This window comes from Leptinotarsa decemlineata, unplaced genomic scaffold (genome assembly GCF_025532065.1).
Source record: "Leptinotarsa decemlineata unplaced genomic scaffold, Ldec_3_MD MMD2_tig00000008_RagTag_RagTag, whole genome shotgun sequence".
Lineage (NCBI taxonomy): Eukaryota > Metazoa > Arthropoda > Insecta > Coleoptera > Chrysomelidae > Leptinotarsa > Leptinotarsa decemlineata.
The window spans coordinates 6,478,108-6,502,349 of NW_027412537.1; the positions used below are offsets into that span (position 1 = coordinate 6,478,108).

At 35.8% G+C, this 24,242-nt stretch overlaps 1 protein-coding gene across 1 annotated transcript in view; it reads left to right on the forward strand.

Moving 5' to 3' along the window:
- Positions 1-434: 434 nt before the first annotated feature.
- Positions 435-24,242, forward strand: part of alpha-Man-IIb (alpha-Mannosidase class II b) — a 110,505-nt gene continuing 86,697 nt past the window's right edge. Inside the window, exon 1 of the mRNA XM_074170925.1 lies at positions 435-683. Coding sequence (XP_074027026.1) covers positions 673-683 — 11 coding nt within the window. The 5' untranslated portion in view covers positions 435-672. The remainder of the gene's footprint in view (positions 684-24,242) is intronic.

Here is a 24,242-nt window from a genome sequence, read left to right on the forward strand (position 1 = left end):
AATGATTATACACAAAAACATCTTAAAAGCAAAATTTTCAAGATAATGTGATTGCATGCATTTTGATCAATAAAGGTTGATATACGATAATGTTGATATTATTTCCAGAAAAAGGAAACAATATTATAAACTTAAAATACTCACTTTTCGAGTACACATTTTAGATTCATGAGTACATGTTACGTTAATTTCAATCTGTTAAACAGATCCAGTGTGTGCATTAAGTGCTGTAAAACCTGTAAACGCTGCCTAGTTTTCAACTGTTTCATCTTTATTTTTCCATTGAGGAAATTAATCATTTATATTCCTTATCAGATGAAAGCCCTACATAAACACTTCTACTTCCAATTGCTCCGCAAAAGATTTATATTTGCCGCAAATATCTATTGATCTGGCTCATCGGACGAGTCCTGGCAGAAGTCTCTTCGGAGCATCTTGCATAGCCGACTCGTCCGAACACCGTCATGAAACGAAGTCGGCGGCGGCAATTCGGCAAAACAGAAAACAGTCGGTGGTGAGATGGTGTTGTGAGTGAATGTGTTTCGAGTTGACTTTTCTATAAACAAAACGGGTATAAATAAGTAGACTGGATACATTTTGAAGTCGCGGTGTTCCTTGAAATTGTATATTTTTCAAAACGACAATGGAACCGACCCTTTGAACTGACTAATTATGATAATAAGGTAAGTCTTCATGGTTTATTCTAGTAAACACAAACCGGAATGGGCTCGTGACGAATTCTTTTTGATGTTACCAATGTTTGGTCATTTGAGCAGAGGAAGAAGCACTTGAAAGCACTGTCTCGATTAGATATTGGGTTACTCAGATAGATTATCCGTCTTGTAGTTACAGTGTCTTTAACATGTTACGTTTAGTTATCATTCATGAACTGTTTGGTTAATGATATTTTTAATTTTTGGAATGATCAACGAAATGTTAATTGCAACGACCTTGACACCCGAAGGCATAGGTCAGGGTAAATTATACAGATATTTTTTGTTTTTTTCAAGTTTCGATAGCAACGCCTTATTGAAAATGTATTAAATTTTTGTCTTTATGAGAATATAAGGCTCTTACATAGAGAGATTTTTTAGTATTCCGATAGTAGTATCATCTTAGTCTCATCAAGAAGTATAGGTATGTGAAATGGACAATCTTCAGAAATTTTAATTTTTTGTTATATTATTTGAAATCAAAAATTTAAAGCTGGAAAAGAATGATTTATATTTTTTGAATAATATGCATGATATTCATTGTATATGACTAAATATAGGTGTATATACCTATATCAGTATAGGTATTAGTTATTCATATAACTGTGGTATGAACGTTGAAATTGTTTTTAATTCATGTAATAATGATGGAACTGAAGCGACTGATAATGAAATCGTAGATATATAAGTTATATTTCAATAGATTATTCATTTGAAGAAGATATGGTTTCAATGAAAAATATTTGGGAAAAAACTGCAGGTTGCTTTAATTTAGTTGTTTGTTAGCAGTTATATTTTTGCCGAAACCATTTTTTTGGAGAAATTGGAGCAATAATGTTTCCATTACTAAACTTGCAAGTCAAATTTTCAATATGCTATTTTACTATATCCCCTGTCGGTGGTAAAGAACTGAGTTGTAGGTATAGTATTTTCAGAGATATACAGAATAACAATTTAATCCTGAATAATGAAACTAGCAGGTAGGCACTGGACAGGGATTAAAGTTTTTTTCATGATAAATATCATATTAATTTTGGAACAGTTTTTTGCAGAGAAGTCTATGAACCTATTTTCATCACTGCGGTTTCCTAAAAATATCACTTTACTTACTTGTATTCAGGTGCTTGTATTCTTTGAATAAAATATTTGTAGAGAAGTATACCTAACTTATACATATCTACTATTTCTTTCAGCCGCATTAGTTCCATCATTATATTTATCAACTTCAATGTTGGTACCATAGTATCACCCCTGATATTACGTAAATAATCAATGTACTGATGTTATATTAATATATGTTCATTGATATACGATTTTTTTAATATCTTACATATTGTTTAAACCATATTCACATATTTTTTCCCGCTTCAAATAATATAGCAAAGGAGAAGACCCGGATGATTCGACTACTTACCCAATTGTCAGATATCGACATAAAAAAAGTCATACTCGAAAAATCCATGTACCTATTTCAGATAGTGTGAAATATAAAATTCCTCGCAAAATTAATATTGAGACACTGAACTTTAATGAATTTAGGTATTTCAAATATCAAATTTTAACCTCAAAGATTGCTTAGTTTTGGTGAGTTTAATATAATAATGAAATGATAATGATAACAGAATAATGATATAATATTGGAATATATAATAGTATAAATAATAATAGTTGTATTATATTTTCAAACCTCATCGTAAAGTACTTTTTCATCATTCACAGAATAATCTTTTGAAGTGGTTTTATATGGAAATTATTGTTGTTGAAACTTGTAGATTCTCAGTCTGAAACAGTCTGTGTGACGTCAGAACATTTTATTTAAAACTGAACATTTGTGGAATCCGAAAACTATGGTGTCAATGAGATTTGTGTTATAAAATCGTAATAATGCTCCAATATGTAAGCAGCGATTCTCGATCAAAATAACAAATGAACATTCGGTTGCATGAAGTTTCAGTTGTTAAATTCTTCATTACAGTTTACAAATTAATTATAAGCAACAACATTCTCCCCCTCGTGATTAAATCACTGTATTTGATATAGTCTTCAATTAATTTTCGTTAAGAACCTGTACCACTCATCAATTTACAGATCTTTGTAACTGGCCGTTTATAGGTTCCTGATTTTGTTTTGACGTCCACAACTTTAATCTTATCATTCTTTTCCCTATAAACTTTTACAATTTTCCCATGTGGCCACAAATTCCTTTGTAATGTGTCGTCAATGACGAGTACCACATCGTCCTCCGATAAGTCGTCCCCCTTCTCATACCATTTCATTTGTTTATTCAGTGTAAGTTAATATTCTTTCCGCCATCTTCTCCAAAATATATCCGCTAAGGCTTGAGATACTCTCCACTGTTTTCTCAAGTTCACTTCGACTTCCTCAAATTTTCCCAATGGTGGTGCAGCTCCATTTGAACAGTGCATTAAAAAATGATTTGGCGTAAGGCTATCCGGCTCGAAGGACCAATGTTCAGACTAGTCAGTCCTACTGTGAATTCCTTTGATTTAAAGTCGAAATAAACCAGGAATCAAACGTTTCAAGTCAATATCTTTATTTTATAACTTTTCAAATCATTGTCAATGTCAAAATCGTCTTTTTTTATAAACATCCATGATCAATTATTTCAACATACTAAGTGAACAAAATTAATTAAAAGCAATAACAGTATTCAACAAGAACCCCAAGAATTCGGAGCAATCCTCCTAACGAGTATCTAGTAGACTTCAAAGACACCAGGAAATTGGTTGATACATTCTTACGAAACTGCAACTGCATGAACAATTGCTTAAGTTTGGTGAATAAGTGGGAAAAATTCTCGCTCTCGTTCATCGCTAAAACCTCGTTCTTGAAATTCTTCGTCATGAACAACACTTGTAAAGTGCTAGTTATGTAGCAAGAGTTTCCTAAATTATCTAATCTAATTTTCACATCAAGATTTTCAGGACAACTGTCTTCTGATTCGTAAGGAAGAACATGTTTCACAGAATCTGTATCAGAACCATTTCTCAAGCTGCAATCGATCCTTCGAAGTGATGAAGGGTTTCGTAGAGGGATCGATTCGGCTCTTGCTTCATGAAGCTCTTCCACTGAAAGGTAACCAGAACAGATAGTTGTTACCAACTATTTTGGCAGTGGAAAAAAGACTTTTTCACGGTAAAAAAAAATCATTTACGCATTGATAGAGATGCAGAAATGTCAAGTATTTTTGACAGTTGTACAAAAAAAAATCAATATTTTTCACAAGTTCATCAAAACAAAATGAGAGCAATTAGAAACTTGAATAGCTCTTTGTCACACTAATTTGTAAGCTTGTTCTACAGCAGTTATTGTAACAACGTTGACACAGTATAGAAGTTAACACCAGTAAGTTCACTCTCCGACATATTTGGATCAAGATTCCCCAACTCGAATTTTATGCGCGGCCGAACTACAGCGCAACTGACTGAATCTGAGGCGTTTAGTAAGCGAGCCAAATTGAGGCATGGAATATTATTACAGAGTGAGTCGTTGTAAGTGGTGGTTTTGTATTTGTGAAAAATTTGTGTCTAGTTTCAAAATGAGCAAGTGTCAAGCTGTGGGTTGCTGTAATTTGCAGGGTGATGTCGGCATTCATTTTTTTCGATTTCCAATTGACGAAAAAAGGTATGTTCTTCTATTATTTATTATGTAATATTGAAATAATGAACATATAACGAAAATCATAAAATAAATTGTTATAGACCATATATAGTGGAGTCATTAATATGCAGACTTTTTATTATGAATTAAATTTGATGAAATTGAACTTTACGAATAGTATATACCTTCAGTTCCACTGGAAATCCACAAAGGAAAATAATTGTTGAACCACATCAAGTTTTGATTTGTATCTGTAGGAAAACAATTACTTTCACTGAAATATTTGCAAAACCAAAGTATCAAATTTATATTCAAATAACTTTTTTTGGAGCCTACTTTCCATTTATATGTTCCAAATAATCTACTATAAATAGCAAATATGTCTTTTCTTAGATACTGTCATCAATAACAAAAAAACATTAGAATTTTATTCGATTGACATACTTCATAATTAGCAAACTAGGCAACCCAAAACTGAGAAATCTGTATTTAATATTGAAGTTTTGATTTACAATAACCAACCCAATAATTAAAAAAAATCTATCATCAATACTGGATATAAAAAGTATTGTGATTGAAGCTGTTAGGCAATTATCAAAAATTGGATTGGGGTATCATTTCCGATTTAGGTTCTAATTTTTATAAACTTGCCAGAAAAGATCTCGAAGTGACTGTAGAGCAGCCATATTTCTTTGTTGATGAGAAAAAAATATTTTACATCTGCTGAAATGTAGCAGAAACTATTTTTTCGATAACTTTTTGAAATTTGATTAATATACAATATACAACAAAAGTCATCTTGAACAACTTTACAACTTGGATAATGAAAAGCAATATAGACTAGCACCCAAACTTACTGATTCTTATTTATATCTAAACAACTTTCAAATGATGAAGGTTAAATTAGCCAGTCAAGTTTTCAGTCATTCGGTAGCTACAGCGATGAATACCTATGCTAGTTTCAATCAAATACCATCAGCAGCAATAGGAACGGCTACATTCATTGAAAAAATGGATCAAGTGTTTGATATTTTAAATTGACGGTGTGAAAGATTTCCATAAACCTTTTTTTAGAACATCAAAATAAATTGATTTTCTTAGGCACTAGTCAATCTAATAATAACACTGATGATCTTCAAACAAGACTCAACCTCTGACGGAAGCAAGAAACTCTTTCGAAGGTTCGAAATAGATGAAAATTTCAATCTAGCAGACCACTATTATAATATTCATGCAGTCATTGTTCACTGTGGTTCTGGCATTGAATTTGGTCATTATTACGCCTTGGCGTTTGACGATAGTCGTGTCACGAAGTGTTCTGGCGATGTATTGAATCTATTGGATCCTCTAGAGACATACTACATTTTGTTCTATGAGAGAGAGGACATTGGCAAATCAAGATCTTCAGATGATGTGGTGCTGCAGGTTTTTCCGGGTTTTCCTGCAGCTGAAAAAGCAAATGCGCCACTGGAGTCAATGAAGTAGCCCCGGAGCGCCAATTGTTGTTGTTTTCATTTTTATCGTTGTTTTATAATTTTTTAGAAAATTAACTGTAATAATAATAAAAACTAAAAAACACGACTGGACAAATAAGATTCATTAAGGGGTGGCAGATAACAATTTCGGCATTTCTGCAACTTTGGGAAAACCCACATAGTGAAGGACACTACATATTGACGAGGAATATAAATCAGGACTGTGTGGAAAATTATTTTGGTCAACTTATAAATACTTGTGGAAATGCCAGAAACCCAACTCCTATTCAAATTACCAGAGCTTTCAAAAACACATTTACTCTTCAGTATTTCACACAGGCTGAAAAAAACTAACTGTCTAGAAGGTACTAGTGAGATTCTGTCTAGTATTACAGATGCAGACATAAATAGAATGAAGATTCTTGTGGAAGTTCCAAAAAATTCCTAAACAGTTCACAATCATATGAGACATTTATTGGGAGCTCCTCGTAGCAATGATGAAGTCAGATCATGGTCACATATTTTTTGATCGAACCTCGTGCAGAGTTGCACAACAGCTCTTAGCCTACACCCTCCTGCCCCGCCACATGCCAGCAAAAAATAAAATCTCGACCCGAAACATCAAAGATACCGACGGGAGTGAATTTACTTCTGTTTACTTATGTACGGTGACGTTGGGCTCGACTGCCAGTGGCATCGGATTAAAATCTTGTTGAAAATATTTTTGAATGCTTTTTTTCGTTGCTTTCAGTTATGCAATCAATGGTATTACTCTCAATCGGGATATTCTTCAAAAAACGAATATTATTTTAAAATATTTCTGTAATAAATCATAGAAAAATTATAGCATTCTACTCGCTCGGAAGATTACCGACAATCTTTATTCCCTAGCTCAGAATAATATACTATTTTATATTTCATGGATGTGAACACCCCGGTAATCATTGGTCAATCTTGAATGTATTTGTCGACAGTGGTCATATTTAGTTTTATTGTTATTGAAACGGGATAGTCCATGTTTTATATGGACAAAAACCCATTATAAGCAAATAGTTATCAGAAAAAAACTTCCGGTTTCAGCGGAAATGCTGCCACGATTTTTTTTTGGTATTTGATTTCACACAAAAAACATTTCGTAGCATTATTTTTTATAAAGCGATTAATATTGTATTAGTGTAGAATATATAAATATTAGGTTTTTTTCAAACACTTTGTCCGTTTAATGTTTAATGTCATGTGTTTTTGTAGCTTCATATTTCAATAAATATTCATTCTACTGTGTCGTGGTATAAATTGATTGATGAAGAATTTTATACTCTATACATTGATGCTGTTCATTTTCTACAAGATAAAATTTTCTGACTCTTTTCAGCTTATTACTACAGTGCATTTCATTTAAAACGAGTCATCAACTTTTACTTTTGGTACAATGATTTTCAGGAAGAATAAAAAAACACGTCAATAATAGTATACAGGGAAACACATTTTGACATATTCACATTTGATGTTACTTCCCCTATCGCACCCCAGAGCATGTCACCAATTTATTTTAAATGGATCACCCTATATTTTGTTTCGCATTATCAGATGCTCCATGATGCCACCCTGAATAACTTTTGGAATAATGATTTTCAGGAAAATTAAAAAAACAGGTCAACAATCATACAGGAGGCCACATTTTGAAATATTCGTTCTACAGACAAATATGAAAGCAATAAATCAGAAAAAAAGATTTTTTTATTAATTCATAAATCAAAATCTGATAACTGGACAATGAGAAGAAACACATTTTCTATAGTAAATGTTCAAAAACGTTTCCACCAACCTCCATATAATGGTACAAACGAGGTGCAATGCCTCATGATACTCTCTCAATTCTTCTATTGTTTTCGATTCTATCTCATACACTTTAGACTTCAAATGACCCCACAGAAAGAAATCTACAAGAGTGAGATCCCGAGACCTTAGTGGTCATTCTGTAGGACCTCTTTTGCCAATCTAGCGACTAGGAAAATGATCATCCAAAAATTGTCGCACTGGAGCTGCATAATGAGGAGGTGCACCATCCTGCTGAAAAACTATTTCGTTTTCGAATAAATTTATATTCACCTCAATGGGGAATGAAGGACAATGAATCTGTTACCTGTATGAGACAAACAAAGATGACATATTTCAGAGGCGTGCTGTTCTGTTTACTTATATTCCGAGTTCCGAGACATTCTGTGACAATTGACATTTTGTGCACCTAACCTATCTTCCTGTATATAAATAAATAACAAAATAACTGTTATTTATGTGGCTTGCGGGGGTGGTATTGAACTATAATTCATATTTTGCCTCAATTGTTGATTTATAAAAATAATTTTCCTTTTTTAAAGTAGAATATCTATATAGGTACGCATAAATTATTTCTACTTGATATACTTAGGCGCTATTGCCAAGATGTGAATTAGAAATACATTCCTTTAAAAATTAAAACCCAACATTTGAAACATCAATTTGAATACTTTCCGATGTGAATATGAAAAACTTATGAATTAAACTCAACTTTATTTTGTTCAAACTTGCATTTGCTGTAATAACCCAAATTGAGGAACATTCCCCATTGCCCTATTGATGCACGGTATTACTCGATTCTCCAACATATCCAAATATTCATCACTAGTCAAATTATCATCGATTAAAAAAGTCCTGTGATGTGGTCACCTGAAATTCCTGCCCAAACATTCAGTTTTTGAGGTCGTTGGGTATGAACTTGACGGTATAAATGAGGATTTCTATCACCAAAATATCGACAATTATGCCGATTCAAACTAAACGTACATTCATCCGAAAAACAAATTTTATACAAGAAATTCTGATGCAAGTTGATCCGTTCAGTGAGACTTTCACAAAACTCGATCATCACTGAAAATACTATAAAAATGCTATCCAATGGTATTAATAATAATTGTACAGGGTGAAGCAATAATTGTGAAACTTTGGTTCAAATGGAATATTTAATGAGGTTATTGTTGAACTACAAATTTATTGAAAATGTCAATTAAGTGAATGTTCAAAGTGGGTTCCGTTGTTTGTAAACAATAATACAGCCTATTGTCAAAGTCTGCACGAACTTCAATATCAGCCGGCTTACTATGACTTTTTTATTTGTAATGCTACCTCCCGCACTATTATTTTAAATGATAAGTGTCCGTCGATACTTTTTTGTTAAATAAAAACTCAATTTGCCGTTTTTGCAAAACAAGTTGGAAAGATTTGTTTTTTGGGTTCTGTCAGAGTCAATAATTTTTGGTTTGTTTGAGACTTTTAAATGTCATTAGTTTTCATCATTTGTACGATCTGTACCTACTGTCATTCAGCTGTAGTTGTCAAGATGTTATTTAATAACAGTTCAAATATTTCATGAAAGGCATCCGGATAAAAATGTAAGACACGTGTACGTCCACGATTTAGTTGAAAAGTTTAGAGAAACGGGATCAGTGCAAAATAAAAAAAGGAATGACCCAAGATTACTGAATGAAGCAACCAAGATTGAAGTCCTTAGAAATTTTGCAATGGAGCCTACTGCATCAACACGTCATGTATCTACAGTGACAGAATTTTCACATGAGTCAGTTAGAAAGGTGTTGAAATTACATATAAGTTTCACCCGTACAAAACACAAATTCTTCAAGAACTAGGCGACGATGATCCAGACCGCGTTGAACCGAGAATGCTAAAAAATATTTGTTACAGTTATGAATGTACTTTTATGCTGAATGGTAATGTAAATAAACAAAACTGTCGGACCTGGAGTGATGCGAACCCGCATCGATTCAGAGAAGGTCACATTCAATATCCTGAAAAACTGAATGTTTGGGTAGGAATATTAGGCGGTGCTATAATTGGTCCCTTGTTCATACCAGGCAATTTAAATAGCGACATTTATCTCGATATGCTGGAAAACATCATCGAACCTTTAATTGTGCATGAATTAGAGAACCAAAGGGACGACCAAGGCAACCTAGCTGTAGACGAAGATTTGCTGCAGTTAGGCACCGGTTGGATACTAATTATCCGAACAAATGGATTGGAAGGAGAGGTCCCATTGAGTGGCCACCGAGGTCACCAGACTTGGCGCCACCTGACTTTTTTTCTATGGGGTCACCTCAAGTCAGTTGTTTATTAAACTCAACCTGCGTCACTTTGGGAATTGCGAGAAAAAATTACGCAAGCATGTCGCGCCATTACTAGAACAATATTTGCCAAAGTTCGTGCAGAATTTGAAAATAGGCTGTATTATTGTTTACAAAACAACGAAACCCACTTCAAACATTTACTTAATTAACATTTTAAATAAATTTGCAGTTCAACAAAAACCTCATTGAATATTCCATTTAAGCTAAAGTTTCACAATTATTGTTTCACCCTGTACAATTATTATTTATACCATTAGATATCATTTTTATAGTCTTTTCAATGATGTATCACAAGTAGGGGTTTGCAATTTAAACTTTTGTGTTTTGGTGGGTGGGGCCTAGGGAGTTGATGGGGGTGAGTTATCTTTCATGTCACTTTAGTTCCCCCTTACTATTCTAGAAACAGTTTCAAGCATTTTTCGATATCAGCTTTCGTTCGTGAGATATAGCCCATTGTAAGTTTTAAAATTGACACACTGTATAAAATAATCCGTTATGTATATGTTCGATTATATTCTGCTGGTTTATTAATTTCAATATAATAACAAACATTGATTGTGTTTATAATTAGACCAGAAGAGAATTATTTTGGCAAAATTCCATTGTCTATCTCACTTAATTATGTGTCAACATGAAATTGGGATCAGCTCCAAATGAATCGTTATATTTTTCATCCCATCCACGTTCTGTCAATACAATGCACACAATTAATAACAGTTTCATGAAAACTTTTTTTTGGAATAATGAACAAAATCTATTTTTGGATATTGTCAGATCTCTCGTGAATATTGAAAAACAAATCTGTTTAAAATCTGTTTTTCCGTTAACCGGCTGTCGCACCCTTACGAATGGCAACCCTCAGAAGTCGAAACTTGTGCGAGCTAAGGATTAACGAGGTCTTACCTTTTAATGTGTGGTTCCTAACACGTTGTATATATTTCACAGTTATGAAGCATAAATAAGGAAATTATGAAAATTAACAGTGACAATCAAGTGTGTTCTGCTGAAATAATTGCACAAAAGTCACATTGGAGATAGGTTCGAACTTGGTTAATTTAAATATTTTGTAACACATCGTTTTTGAGTATATTATTTTACATCAAATTCTAGATTTATTTCATATAGTCTACCTTTATCTAAGAGATCATTCAAAATATTCACTGCCTTTGTTAATGAGAGGAAGTTTTTTTTGGGATAAATTAATTTTTGGGAAAACTTCGAAAAAGCGTGAGGATACTTCGAATGAAAAAAAATTGATTTTTTTTGTTAAACAAATCGTCTTGGGCTGTCGAATATTCCATATTTCTATGGGCTCAAGTTTCAGTCTATGTATCTATGGATGTGGTTTTTCTCTATTTGGAGGTCTGCAGAAAATATGTAAGAAAAAACTATGTCCAAGCACAGGATGGTTTGAAATGTCAACAATCTGATGAGAAAACAACATACTATAAGTATTGGCTCAGAACTCAAAAACTAGCAGAGAAGCTGTAGAGAACGACAACTTTGCTCTGCAAGGGACCTTTTTGGATGGAACAGATTTTATTTTTATGTCTATTCCATAGATGCCATCTACATTAGGAAAGGTGTCATCCCTTTTTCCTACTTGTATTTGTTGGTATTAATAATTATTAATATTTCTTTATCAATATTGATCAACATCTCTGTAAACGTATCTTAATGAACAATCTCAGTAATAAATTGATGGATGTAGCCGTTATTGAAGAAGAAGAAGAAGAACTTTATTTCCAGATAGGCAAGCCTAATATAACCATAATTAATGTACTTTATCTAAATATAATAGATAAAAATCAAAATAAATTAGTCTATTATAACCAAATAACAGAAAATCACAAAAAAGAAAAAAAACTACCTATATCGCACATATTCTATGTAGGATACATGTTTACATATTTACTTATATATTCATTCAAAACAAAGTCTTAGTTATTATTATATTTTAAATATAAATTAGCTTGAATTCAGTTATTCGTTATGAATGTTACCAAGTCCCTCTTGAATAGACGGAGAGAAGAAGAGTTTTTTATATTATTTGGTAGTTTATTGAAACTGTCCAGACCTTTGAAAAATAACGAGTTTAAACTGCTACGTGAATTTGTCCTTGGGATGTGAAAATTGGTGTTCGATCTAGTATCATGATGATGTACTTCACTATTTATGATTAAAAGGTTTACTAAGTATGTTGGTTGCAATTTATTTATTATTTTAAATATAAATATCATAGTTTGATAGTACAGTCGTTGAGAGACATTAAGCCACCTTAAACTACAGAGCATATTATGTATAGGTGTCATTCTATTGCAGAGTAATATTATTCGCATTCCACGATTTTGTAATTTTTGTAATTGATTTAATTTGTTGAGAGTCCCGCAAAAATCGTAATGAGGTTTTATTATTCAATTATAGCACGTTATTTTGGCATACATTGATAATACAGATGCCACTCTAGAAAAAAAAACAGTTTCTTTGATATTTTGCTTATTACATGATCAGGATGATCATTACGTAGTAGGAGATCAGAAAAGTGAGAAATGAAATTCCCTATGTTTTTATACCACTTCGTTTTTTAGTATTCATTGTATTCTTTTGACGAAACTGCAGTAACGTTAGTTACAAATACAATATAGGAAGTTTCAATTTTCACTAATCTAAGGTGTATTGGTGAGACAAACCTCACCTGAAAAATCAGGTACACATAAGTAAATCCTATCCAATAAATGATGCCAAAACGCATCTTGACTGAACCAATGAGGGATATGCTATTTTCAACTGTTTCAAAACAGGAATATCGATTAGATTTTTAAATTTATGATAAACTGACCACTGCATTTCAGTACCCTTATTTATAAGAAGTTTGCCATTACCTAACGTAGACATTTTTTACGTTAGGTGTGTATGGTCCGTTATAATCTACATACAAAGAGAAGCTCGACTAGTGACACACAGGCTAATGTAGGGTAAACCCCAATCAGCCAGTCACACGGTGCAGAATACTTGCAACTGTACAATGAACTGAAGGCAGATCCAATACTAGGAATGCCCGTGGATAACACAGTACAACTTTCAAAAAGATTTCAAAATCATCGTACTAAGTAGAGAGGACTGGCAAAACGGCTCACCGGTAAAAGCGGAAGAAACTTGGTATGCAGATGGCTCAAAGACCCAATAAGGAGTGGGAGCCGGTATATACGGAGCCAGAGCAAAGACGAGAATCGCACTTAGCCTCGGACTTAATGCAACCGTGTTCCAGGTAGAAGTAGCGGCCATCGAACACTGTATAAGGGAAATAAGCAGAAGGTCACAAATAAAACCATTGTCATTTTCTCCGACAGCCAGGTATCAATTAAGACACTCAGCTCATTTCAAATCTCCTCAAGACTGGTGGGAAGCTGTCTGAGAGCGCACTCAAGGAGCTAAGTACCCAAAATAGGATCACTCTGGCTTGTATACCCGGACATGAGGTTCACAAGGGCTATGATAAGTCCGATATTCTAGCCCGTGAAGGCGCATCCAAACCCTTCTGCGGGGTAGCGAAAGCATTTATAAAGACATCCATAGATTCATGGATTCAAGTCGAATCGATGGATTGGTGGAATAAGCTCCCAGGAATGAGTCAGGTGAAAGAGTTCACAAAGAAACCTCCGCACAGATTCACGGAAGACCTGCTAAACCACAACCGTAAGGTTGTAAGGGTAGTGGTGGGTCTACTAACGGGGCAAAGACGATTCAGGAAACATGAGCAACATGGGTCTGACAGAAGAAACCCAATGCAGGTTCTGTCAAGAAGAGGAAGAAACCTCACTGCATGTGCTCCGTGAACGCGAAGCGATAGCGAGGCTGAGACACGCAAGATGCAGGGAAGAGAAACCAGAGGTTGCCAGCTATATAAAGGGGTCAGTATCAAAGCTATGGAGTCTCATCAAAGAGATCAAGCTTGACAATAAGTTCTAACAACCAAGGAGCATCACAATAGATTTGAAAAAGTCGCAGTGAATCAGGCAATGGGCCAGCTCCCCGACAATCTAATCTAATGGCTCCTTTACATAAGAGTTAGATTAGTAACTAACCTTGAACCTCTAGACTACGAAATATTACTACTACCTGGTATCCACAACCTGCTATATGATTTTCGAATTTGTTTTTTATAAAAGTTTTATCAAATAGTGTTTTTCAGTTTCTCTCATCAGTTTATCAATTCAGTTATCACTATTAGGTTTTCCATTCCTTTAAATAACCTTCGTTTATTATTTTTTCCTCTACTATACTTATTTTAATTTGGGTAACTAAGATTGATATCCATCAAGACTTCCCTGGCACGTCCGTGAAAAAACAAGGAAATACGTCGTGCCAATTAGACTGGAAACTTGTTAAAAATATGAATGCTGCACCGATTTTTATGACTCACGGTATAAAGCCTTTCATACATACCGTGAAACGTCCATTTCAAGAAAACTAACGCTGTACTTCTTATAAATTGTTCGTGGTACAGCGATGATGACTGATATTACCATTCATTTCCGCTTGTCTGGTCAACTAATTCATTTTAAATTGTTTAAAAACCCTTCATCGGCTTAAACCTCTATCTCAGATGGTTTATGTTTTTTCTCTTTTCCAATTGAATGAAACTTTGTTGACTGTCATTTCATAGGCGTAGTGTTGGTATATTATCGGCATGAAAAAATCATCTATTTTTATATTTATTGTTTTTCAGAAGCGAACTCAGAAATTTTTTTCGGAAAACAATGATGATCAACATACAAGATGAGAATAATCTAAGATAAATTTGTATAATTAAAGAGACGAATTTTCGCCATTGGGAGCCAGTTTTTCTGAAGTTAGCTGAAACGTTCATTCTTTTGGTTACCAAGAGAGGTTGGTAAAATCCCCCTTTTCCTTTGAATCTGGTACAACCACATCATCACCTAAATAGAAGAATGTGTCCTCTATTTTTTTCCTAACCGCTTCTTCATATCAATGCTGGCAATCCGTGATTGTTGAGACCCACTAGTCCATCTACCCAACTTGTGCTAGGGTCTTGTTGATGCCGAACTTGTTCTTATGTTCGACTCATAAAGATTTGGTCCGTGTTCTCTTGGTGCAAACAATAGATGTACTTTCGTTGTCTCGTCTGGGAATTCGTATTTGCGGGATCAGTTATCTGTGCTTCCTTGACTGGCAACCTGCGTAGCTTTGACCGATGAACATCCGACTTTTCATCTGCAGTTGGTGATTACATTCTTCGGGGTTTTGGTCATTTGTAATAGTCTCAGTGCAGTCTCAGTTTTTCGCAGTTGTAGCATAGCCTTTTATTGGAAAATAGCATTTTTCCATACGATTCGCCCATTTTATAGATGGCATGTAGAAGCTTTTTGACTTCCTACTACGAAGTGGCATCTTCGGACATGATTATCCTTCGCAATTGCGGAAACAATCTTTGCAGCCTCAAGTTTTAGCGTAGCTGTCAATACAGTATGCATTGCTTGGGTGCCAGGACTAAGTCAAATAATTACGTTAACCGTTTTTAATTTCGTTTTTTTCTTGTTTCCTGTTATTCTATGTCGCTTTCTTGTTATTTTCGCTTTTTTCTTTTGCCATTACATTCTTCCAGTTCTGTTTCTCTTACCATACGTGATGGAATTGGGCGTTACTTGATGAAAATCAATAACATAATCTAGTAACACTTTATTGTGAGATTTCCACTAGACAGTTTACCAAACCGCAACACGTGTTTCGCTATACAATAACTTTCTTAAGCGTTTTCATACCGCAAAATACGCCTCAAGGCCGGGACACACCTGTTATACATCTTGGCTAAATCGCAGTTGCGAAATTTCTTGACCATTTTGCTTAGAGGACCTTCCGAGAGTGGCAAGTGTATCAAGCCGGAGTGGTAAATCGGAAAGAAGTCGGAAGCATGTATGAAGGCCGGGACACACCTATCACACACCCTTCAGATCCGACTCCCATCATACAGTCGGACGAGTGTCTGGGAGGGAAATGGTACTTTAGTCCGAATAGAGTAGTTCACATCGTTCCGATACGTGGCCAACCCCGCTCCCACCCGACTCCGATCCTGCATTCGATCATGATCTGATAGTGCATCTTATTTGTTCTCCAGCTGCCGGGACGGGTATCGCTTGGAGTTTGTATGATATTTGAGTTTTTTTTTTCTTCAAATTAAATTTAAAAAATGTCATTAAAACCGGAGGAGCTTATTGAACAAGTCAGAAAATATCCAGTTCTATAGATATGACCAGGCTGAAGAGCTGTACCGCTGTTCTCTATGAGAGATCTCCGATTTTCTTCTTCTTCTAAACAGAGTGCCTTAATGGCTAAATCGCAGTTGCCAAAATTCTAGAACATTTTGCTTAGAGGACCTTCCTATATATTGTTTGAATCGATACTGGCGAGAGTGGCAAGTGTATCAAGCGGGAGTGGTAAATCGGTAAGAAGCCGGAAGCATGTATGACAAGTGTGATTACCCAATATTACTGGAGTTTTTTCCCAACACCAGTAATATTCATTACTACACCAAAGGTTCCAAACAGTGCATCATATGTGATTACCCACTGGTGATCCTGCACCGATCCGCTTTTGGGCCAAAATCAAACCGGAGTCCGATCGGGAAGGTGTATGAAGAAGTGTGTCTCGGCCTTCATTCGAATGCTCTGGTATATCTATCTTCGTCTGTTCGAGAGACGTATATCGATTAGCAATTTTTTATGTTGGTATACTCGTCTGAGCGAGTCCGGAAGAGAGCCAACCTGCTAAAAGCTCAGAGAGGCAAGCTCGGGAGATGCAACAGTAAAACTCTCCTTCATACTTATAAAACTTTCATAAGACCAGTCCTAGACTACAAAGCGATGATATACTGTACGCTTCCCCCGAGACTATCCCACCGCATCCTCACAACCGAGAGGTTGTGAGGATGCGGATACATAACCTTCCCTACCGATACCCATCCTTAAATCTAACCTCACCAATACTACACCTATCAACCAACGATTTCAGGAACTTCAAGGACGATATGCGACCATAACGATGAGCAGCAGCAACACCGATGCCATCAACTCGCTCACAACGCCCTGGACTCCCCGTGGAGGATCCAGAAGGATACCCAGGAAAAAGCTCCCCTTTCCCTCAGCCAGACTCCTAGGAGCAATGGAAGACCCGCCGGAGTCGATCCAGGATATTCTAGAGGAATTCTCACTGGGAATCAGATAGCGGACAGCGAATAGTAGCGTCCTGGAAAGAGCCGAAATCCGAAGAGTTTCACCCCCCAACAGCCCCGCCTAAGAACCCGTACCCAAACAGCACCAACACCACGACCACTGCAATGGACCAGGACCACCCTACGGATCAAAGGAACAAACCAGATGAACAAGCGAAACACAGAACAACACAACACAGACACCAACACACAACAAAACAAACACACACACAACACATGTACCCTGAAGAGGCATAAGCCTGTAGCAGGGCCCCACACAAATACACCGACACAAATGAAATGTAATTATTATTTAAAATTTTGAATAAACGATGTTCATTCATTCTTGAACATATGTTTACAGTTTCAGCTGTATAGTATGTTTAGTTTGTTGGTGAAAGGCATAAAAGATTCCCAAAAAGGGTAAGAAAAATTTTCTAAATAACTACAGACCAGTCGCTTTGCTATCAGCGATATCAAAAATCATGGAGAAAGTCGTAAACCACCATATCCTCAAATAGTTGGAAGGCCTCAACATCTTGAGCGACCATCAGTATGACTTTCGGAAACAAAGATCAACATGCGACCTTCTATCGTATGTATTACATATTTGGAATAACGCAATTGAGAAACATGGAGAGTCAAGAGCTGTTGCGCTTGATATTTCTGAGGCCTTTGGCCGTGTGTAGCATGAGGGTTTGCTGGCCAAACTTCGATGCTATGGCTTGTCGGATTATTTCTGTGTATGGCTCTTCAGCTTCCTGAAAGAACGTTCCCTGCAAGTGGCCGTCGATGTATATATCTAGAATACTTTCACTATCAACGCTGGTGTTCCCCAGGGATCCATATTGTCTTCAACCCTCTTTTTTTGTACATCAACGACTTATTGGATAAAACCAATAATCCAGCTGCTGCTGACGACAGCAGCAGCAGCAGCATTTGGATTCCAGGACATCGACTACGGAGGCACATCTTCACCGGCAGCAGGAGGTTGCATATCTCAATGAGGATCTAGAAGTGACTTCGTAAACGTAACCAGGTTCAATTCAATGCCACAAAAACCCAGGTATCGGTTTTCTTCAAGAAAATAATTGTCTCTGAACCGGATATAATAATGTCAGGACAGACAATTCCGCTTTCTGCTTCGATAAGTTTGCTGGTGGTTGAAATGGATACCAATATGTCTTGGCACAATCATGTCGCTGGAATTGCAAAAGCTGCTTCTTAAAAGCTTGAAACACTGTTCCAAATTAGAGAACTATACTCTCCAGTAACTGTTGATGCTTTATAAAGCACAGATCAGACCTTCTCTGGAATATTGTTCTCATGTATGGAGCTCTGCTTCTTTGAAATATTGTTCTCATGTATTGAGCTCTGCTCCCAAACATACCCTGAAGTTGCTGGATTCCATCCAGAAAAGAGCCATCCGCCTGATTGGAGACGCGAACATCACGTGCAACCTTGATAGCCTGGAACATTGAAGAAAGGTTGGGGATTTGTCTCTCTTCTATAGATACTTTCACGGGAGGTGTTCAAGGGACTTGGCACATTTGATTCCACCAAGAGCGGTACATATCAGAAATACGCGACAGACTGTGGGTGCTCATCGTTTTGAGGTTCAACTTGGTACACCTCGAACTTCACTGTTTAAGAACGTTTTTCCAAATGAATTTAATCTCCAGCGATTCAAATCGCACAGACACATGGTCGTACGGTCAATAAGGAGTTATTACCTTGACGTTAGAAGTAGATGTTAGGTTGGGACATTTGTAACAGTAAATATTGCCTTTTTGAAGTAAACATATTTTGCCCCACCACCGAACTAAAATGAATTTAATGTTTTGTAGAAAACGTTACATTTCTTCCTTCAATTAAAACATTTTACAAAAAAACGTCAGGAAATTCCTACGGCTGTATCTCGAAAGATGTCATCGTTTATCGAGGAATTATCAGCGTTCGGTAGTAAACTAATACGAAATATACAGAAGATGCGATTCTTGTAAGTATAATTAAAGTGTTTGAAATGGTTAATTGCTTACCTGGAAATACTCTAATTAACGAATTCACCGACGGCCTTAATAAGTAACATCAAAAACGGACCGACCACCGTAAATTCCTGCAAAAAAACACGTGCAGACTACTGGAATCGTGGCATGAGGGTCTCGTGCATCCTGACAAATTCAATTCGATGGGAAGAACGACTTTGTCGAAGTCGACTGGTCGGTCAATAATTACTTATGCATAATTTTATCCATCAACGAGCTCGTGCTGTGGAGCAATATTCCAAGAAAGAAAAAAACTAATTGTGTAATTACACAAATTGAAATCTTCAGTGTTGAAGTAGCTTTGTTATTGAAAATACTACCTTGGTGACCTCGGGATTTATATATTCATTTCAAAAACAATGAAGCAAATTTTCAAAGCCAAAGATAAACTGGATAAGATGGAGAAATCTGGAGTTTATACGCTTGAGTGTCCGGAGTGTAATATTGTTTAGGGTAGGAAGGGGGAATTGGGATCACTTAAGCAATAATTGAAATGAATAAATTTAATTGAACTAATTTTTTATTGCAACCGCCTCACAACAAAATCTACTTAATTGGCTATCATTTGAGATCAGTAATCATCACTTTAATAATCATTTTTGGAAATATAAAAGTAAAAAATTTAACTATTTCGATTCCCATTGCACCGAGGTAAGATAATTGTGGTCACTTTGTGGGCATGAGGATCTAACACAAATCGCAAACATAACCCTTGACCGACTCCCACCCCGTACAATCTGCATGATCCCATAAACTACATGAGGTACACCTGTACCAAACCTCATTATTTCGGTCGAATTCGTTGCAGATTAAGCAAGTATTTCCTGCGTCGTCAGCATCATCGTCTTGGCATGCATCATCAGTAGCCACGTCTGAAACAGAGGTATTTGATTCCTGGAGAACCTTCCTCTTTTCTCTTTTGGTTCCCTTCTTCGGCACTTTAATCTGCTTTCCTTGACCCTTACCCTTAGTTAAATTTTTTCCTTTTCCCTTATCCTTGGCTGGGCAGACGATTCTACTTTTCTGTTTTCTTTTTCTATCAGGTTTTTTTCATTGGCGTGGATATTGAAATTTTGGCATGCTGCTTTTGCATGCTTATCTAGTATTGTGAGTATTGCTTTTCTCTGGCAATCTAATTGATTTCGACACAATATCAAGAATAGTGACTGCTAGAGCAACTTATTTTGATGTGCCAGGGACTGGTGAATATACTGCACCAGGTGCTATTGTAACACTTTCCACTGATGGGCCAGGGGGTAGATCATCAACGGCGCTAGAAGTTCTTGGTGGCGTCGCTGGTAGCAATGAATTAACTTGCATTGATGTGCCTGGTACTGAAGAGCTTTCTTGGCCTGGCGCTGGGCTATTAATTGCAACTGGTTCATCAAAGTTTTGAATGGCAGCAGTTTCTGATCGGAGCAATTCGGCTGGTAGAAAATCATCATCAGTTACATATGTTTTTTGGGACAAATTTATGTTTTGCCATCAGTTCACCCAGCAGCTGATAAAATAGCTGCACCTCTGTTTTATTGAATGCCGTGATCCGATTTATGCTGGTAGCTTCTGGTTTTCTGACATATATCATTTCTGGCCATAAATGATACCAACCTGTCTCGACCAGCCATTTTTGAAGACTGTTTAAAATTGTGTTTTAAGTTCAAGTTATCGGCATATTTAAATGCCACTTTTTATTTCTGTAGCTGTGCATTCATAGAAAATATTCGCCATCTCATTCATCTTGTCAGCCAATTGCTTTTCTTGTTCAGCGCTAAATACAGTCAGTCGCCCTAGACGTGGTGCCAAGTTATTTTTTTATTTAATCTCTTCTGTAGACTCGAGAGTGGAATATTCGAAACCTTGGCGACTTTTCGTATAGAAAACCCATCTTCTTTAACAAGTTTCAAAGTGTCAGTTGACCAGTAAGCTTTTGTGCAGCTTTACATTGCAGGAAATCATGATCACTAGCGGGCAACAGGGGTCACCCGATCCTCATTACCCAAAAGTATTTTATAAAGAAAAAAAAACACAAAATATTTATAAGTTATACTTGGGATTTGAGTATAAAATCGTTACACTGAATGTACGAGTAAAGGTGTAAAAAAGTCACATACTAGTAGATCAATAATTAGAATACTTACCGTTCATTTTGCGTCCATAAAAATTTACATCGGCGAGCAGTAAAAACAAAATACACCTAGGCCGTCGCAATACTGGGGCGGCGCTATCGCAGCGCTAGCAGGGGGATACAGGGGGGCGGGGACGACAGTAAACGCGTTTCTAGCGGTTTTAGTTTTGGAGACCCATTACCCGGTCTTCCTCTATGTTGGACGTGGCCGAAATTTCTCAAAGCGAAATGCTGAACATGAAAGGTCTTCCAGGCTAGGTAAAAATGATTCGACGTTTTCAAACCATTCCTTGGAATACAACTACAAATTCCCGAATCTGAACTTCACGGAAATTTTGCACTACGCAAGCAAGAGTTGCTTAGTGGAGACTCAATTATTTGGAATCTTTGGAATTTCATCAGCATTGCGGATGTAACCTACTAAATGACCAAATTGACCTACCCACATTGATACAGGTCAACAAAATTCACGTAATAAAGTCATTAAGAACCGTCTGTTATCACCTACTGTAGTTGTATTTATAGGTATATAAGGGTGAGCATTGTTAATTATTTCAGATTATTGTATTCGTTGGAAAATTTGTAGGACAAATCTGCAGTAACGTTATATACAAATAAAAGTGCTATAAAAACAGAATGTTTGAATTCTCATTTTTCATAATGATCTCCTACTACCTAGTACCGGCTAGATCCATCAATCTATAGAACAACTTGGCATCTCGTCATCACATAAAAACATAGGTCATTAATGTAGATGATAAATCCAGTGGTCCTAGAACAGAACCATGCGGTACTCTATGCTTTAGATTTTCAGATCTGATTCAGATATTTTGTTCAGATAGACAAACTCTTGTCTGGCTTCTAGATGCGACTGGAACAATTTTAACGCGACTTGCTTTTAATACCATAAAATGAAAGTATTTCTTACGAAAGTCCATGAGAAACACAATGCAGATAATAAAGACTGAGCATCCCCCTCCAAATCCTCGACTCCGAAATCTCAATTAGAGCTTTTGTTGTAGATTTTTTCTTACGAAAGCGTATTTAGGGCTGGGTGTAATAGTTTAAATCTCTCGGTGTATCTTATGTCTTTCAACAATCTCAGATAAAATAACAATAATATGTATATTATACCACACTCGCTTACGCTTACTAAATTGAATCAGTTTAAATCTGTTTAGAATCTGTTTTTCCGTTAACCAGCTGTTCCCCAACCCTCAGAAGTCGAAACTTGTGGGAGCTAAGGACTAACGAGGTCTTATCTTTAAACGTTTGATTTCTAACACTGGTTGGACAATCGTTCAGCCTGGATCAATATGTCTCTTCAAAATATATCCATAATCGAGTTTCATTTGATAGATTTTGAGCTCTAACAGAATTGAGTAGCAATTGAGCACAATAAGGTTTATTCAAATTGACCTGTTTCATTTGCATGTGATTCTGAAAGTAAGCTTTTGTAATTTGAAAACGATTCTTTCTTGTTGCCGAAATTTTCGAAGTTAGGTCGAAGTGTAGTATTCATTACAATTTTTCCTTTGCTTGATGATTCACAGTTTGTCTGATTCTGTGAACTTTGTAATTGAGAAAAGAGAACAGACATCATTGCAGTTTGAAATTAATTCCACAAATTCTTTGAACTGTTGTGTCCATTTTGATGTGTCCTTTTTTGATTATTTTTGATTTTTATAATATTTCTAATTTACCTCGTCGCCAAAACTGATCTATTAATAACAATGAAAAAAAGAGAATTGAAACTTTCTTTGTTTTTAGCACTTTTATTTGTAACTAACGTTACTGCATTACAGTTTAATGTATAAGTTTGGAAATGTCCTTATAGGACGAAACTGCAGTAACGTTAGTTACAAATAAAAGTGGTAAAAAACATAGAAAGTTTCAATACTCTTTTCTTCATTATGATTTCCCACCACGTAGTAACGACTACATCCATTAACTATTAACAACACTTTCTAATTGAATATGTGACGTTCTCCTCTCACTCTCTCTCTCTCTCTCTCTATTTTTGTTGGACGTTGCTTTCCACTCGGGCGCATTTGTCCCGGCTCCTCCTATCAAAGATGACAGAAGCTTCGTCGGGGGGGGGGCAGCGACCTTGATCGAAGCAATGCTGCCACCCATTTTTTGTCGAACTTTATTACGATGAAAAAAATTCAACTTTTTTTATTGTCGCCTTATATTTGGAAGACCTTTTGATTTTGTCAATATATATTTTTTGAGTCGCCTCCTCTTCGGGAGACCTTCGGTTTTTTAAATTCAAATACATGGCTCTCTTTACGTGGTTATCCGAACCATCCCGGCCTGGATACCGGCGTGTCTAAACTTCCACATAAATACTCAACGAAAGTAATTTTTTGTGGAGGAAAAAATCTTTTTTTTTTATCGACCTTTTTTGGGTAATTGTTACCTTCCACAATCTGAAAAAATATAAAAATTATAATGGAGAACTTTATACAAGTGTAGAAGGGCAAACTTTTTAGTTTACCCCGATAAGTTACTGCGTAAAAATCAAAGTATTTTTCACAAAGAAAAATCTTCTATTTATCAGTAACTTGTATTTAACAATTTTGCCTATCAAAAAAATTATTAAGAAATAATACTTATCTTTTACGTTTCGGAGGCCAAAATCTGCCTTCAGAAATGAATAAAAAATTCGAATATATTCGCAGTTATTCCTTTTTTGATAGCTTATTTCTTTACTTCTTCGACAGATGTCAAAGAAGTTTTGAAATATGAAATTATGTCAATGTTGTTGATTGACAACTGAAACATTCGATGTAATACAAGGTACTCACCGATATCAGTTTGTTGCCATCAGTATATTTGTGGTGTATTACAT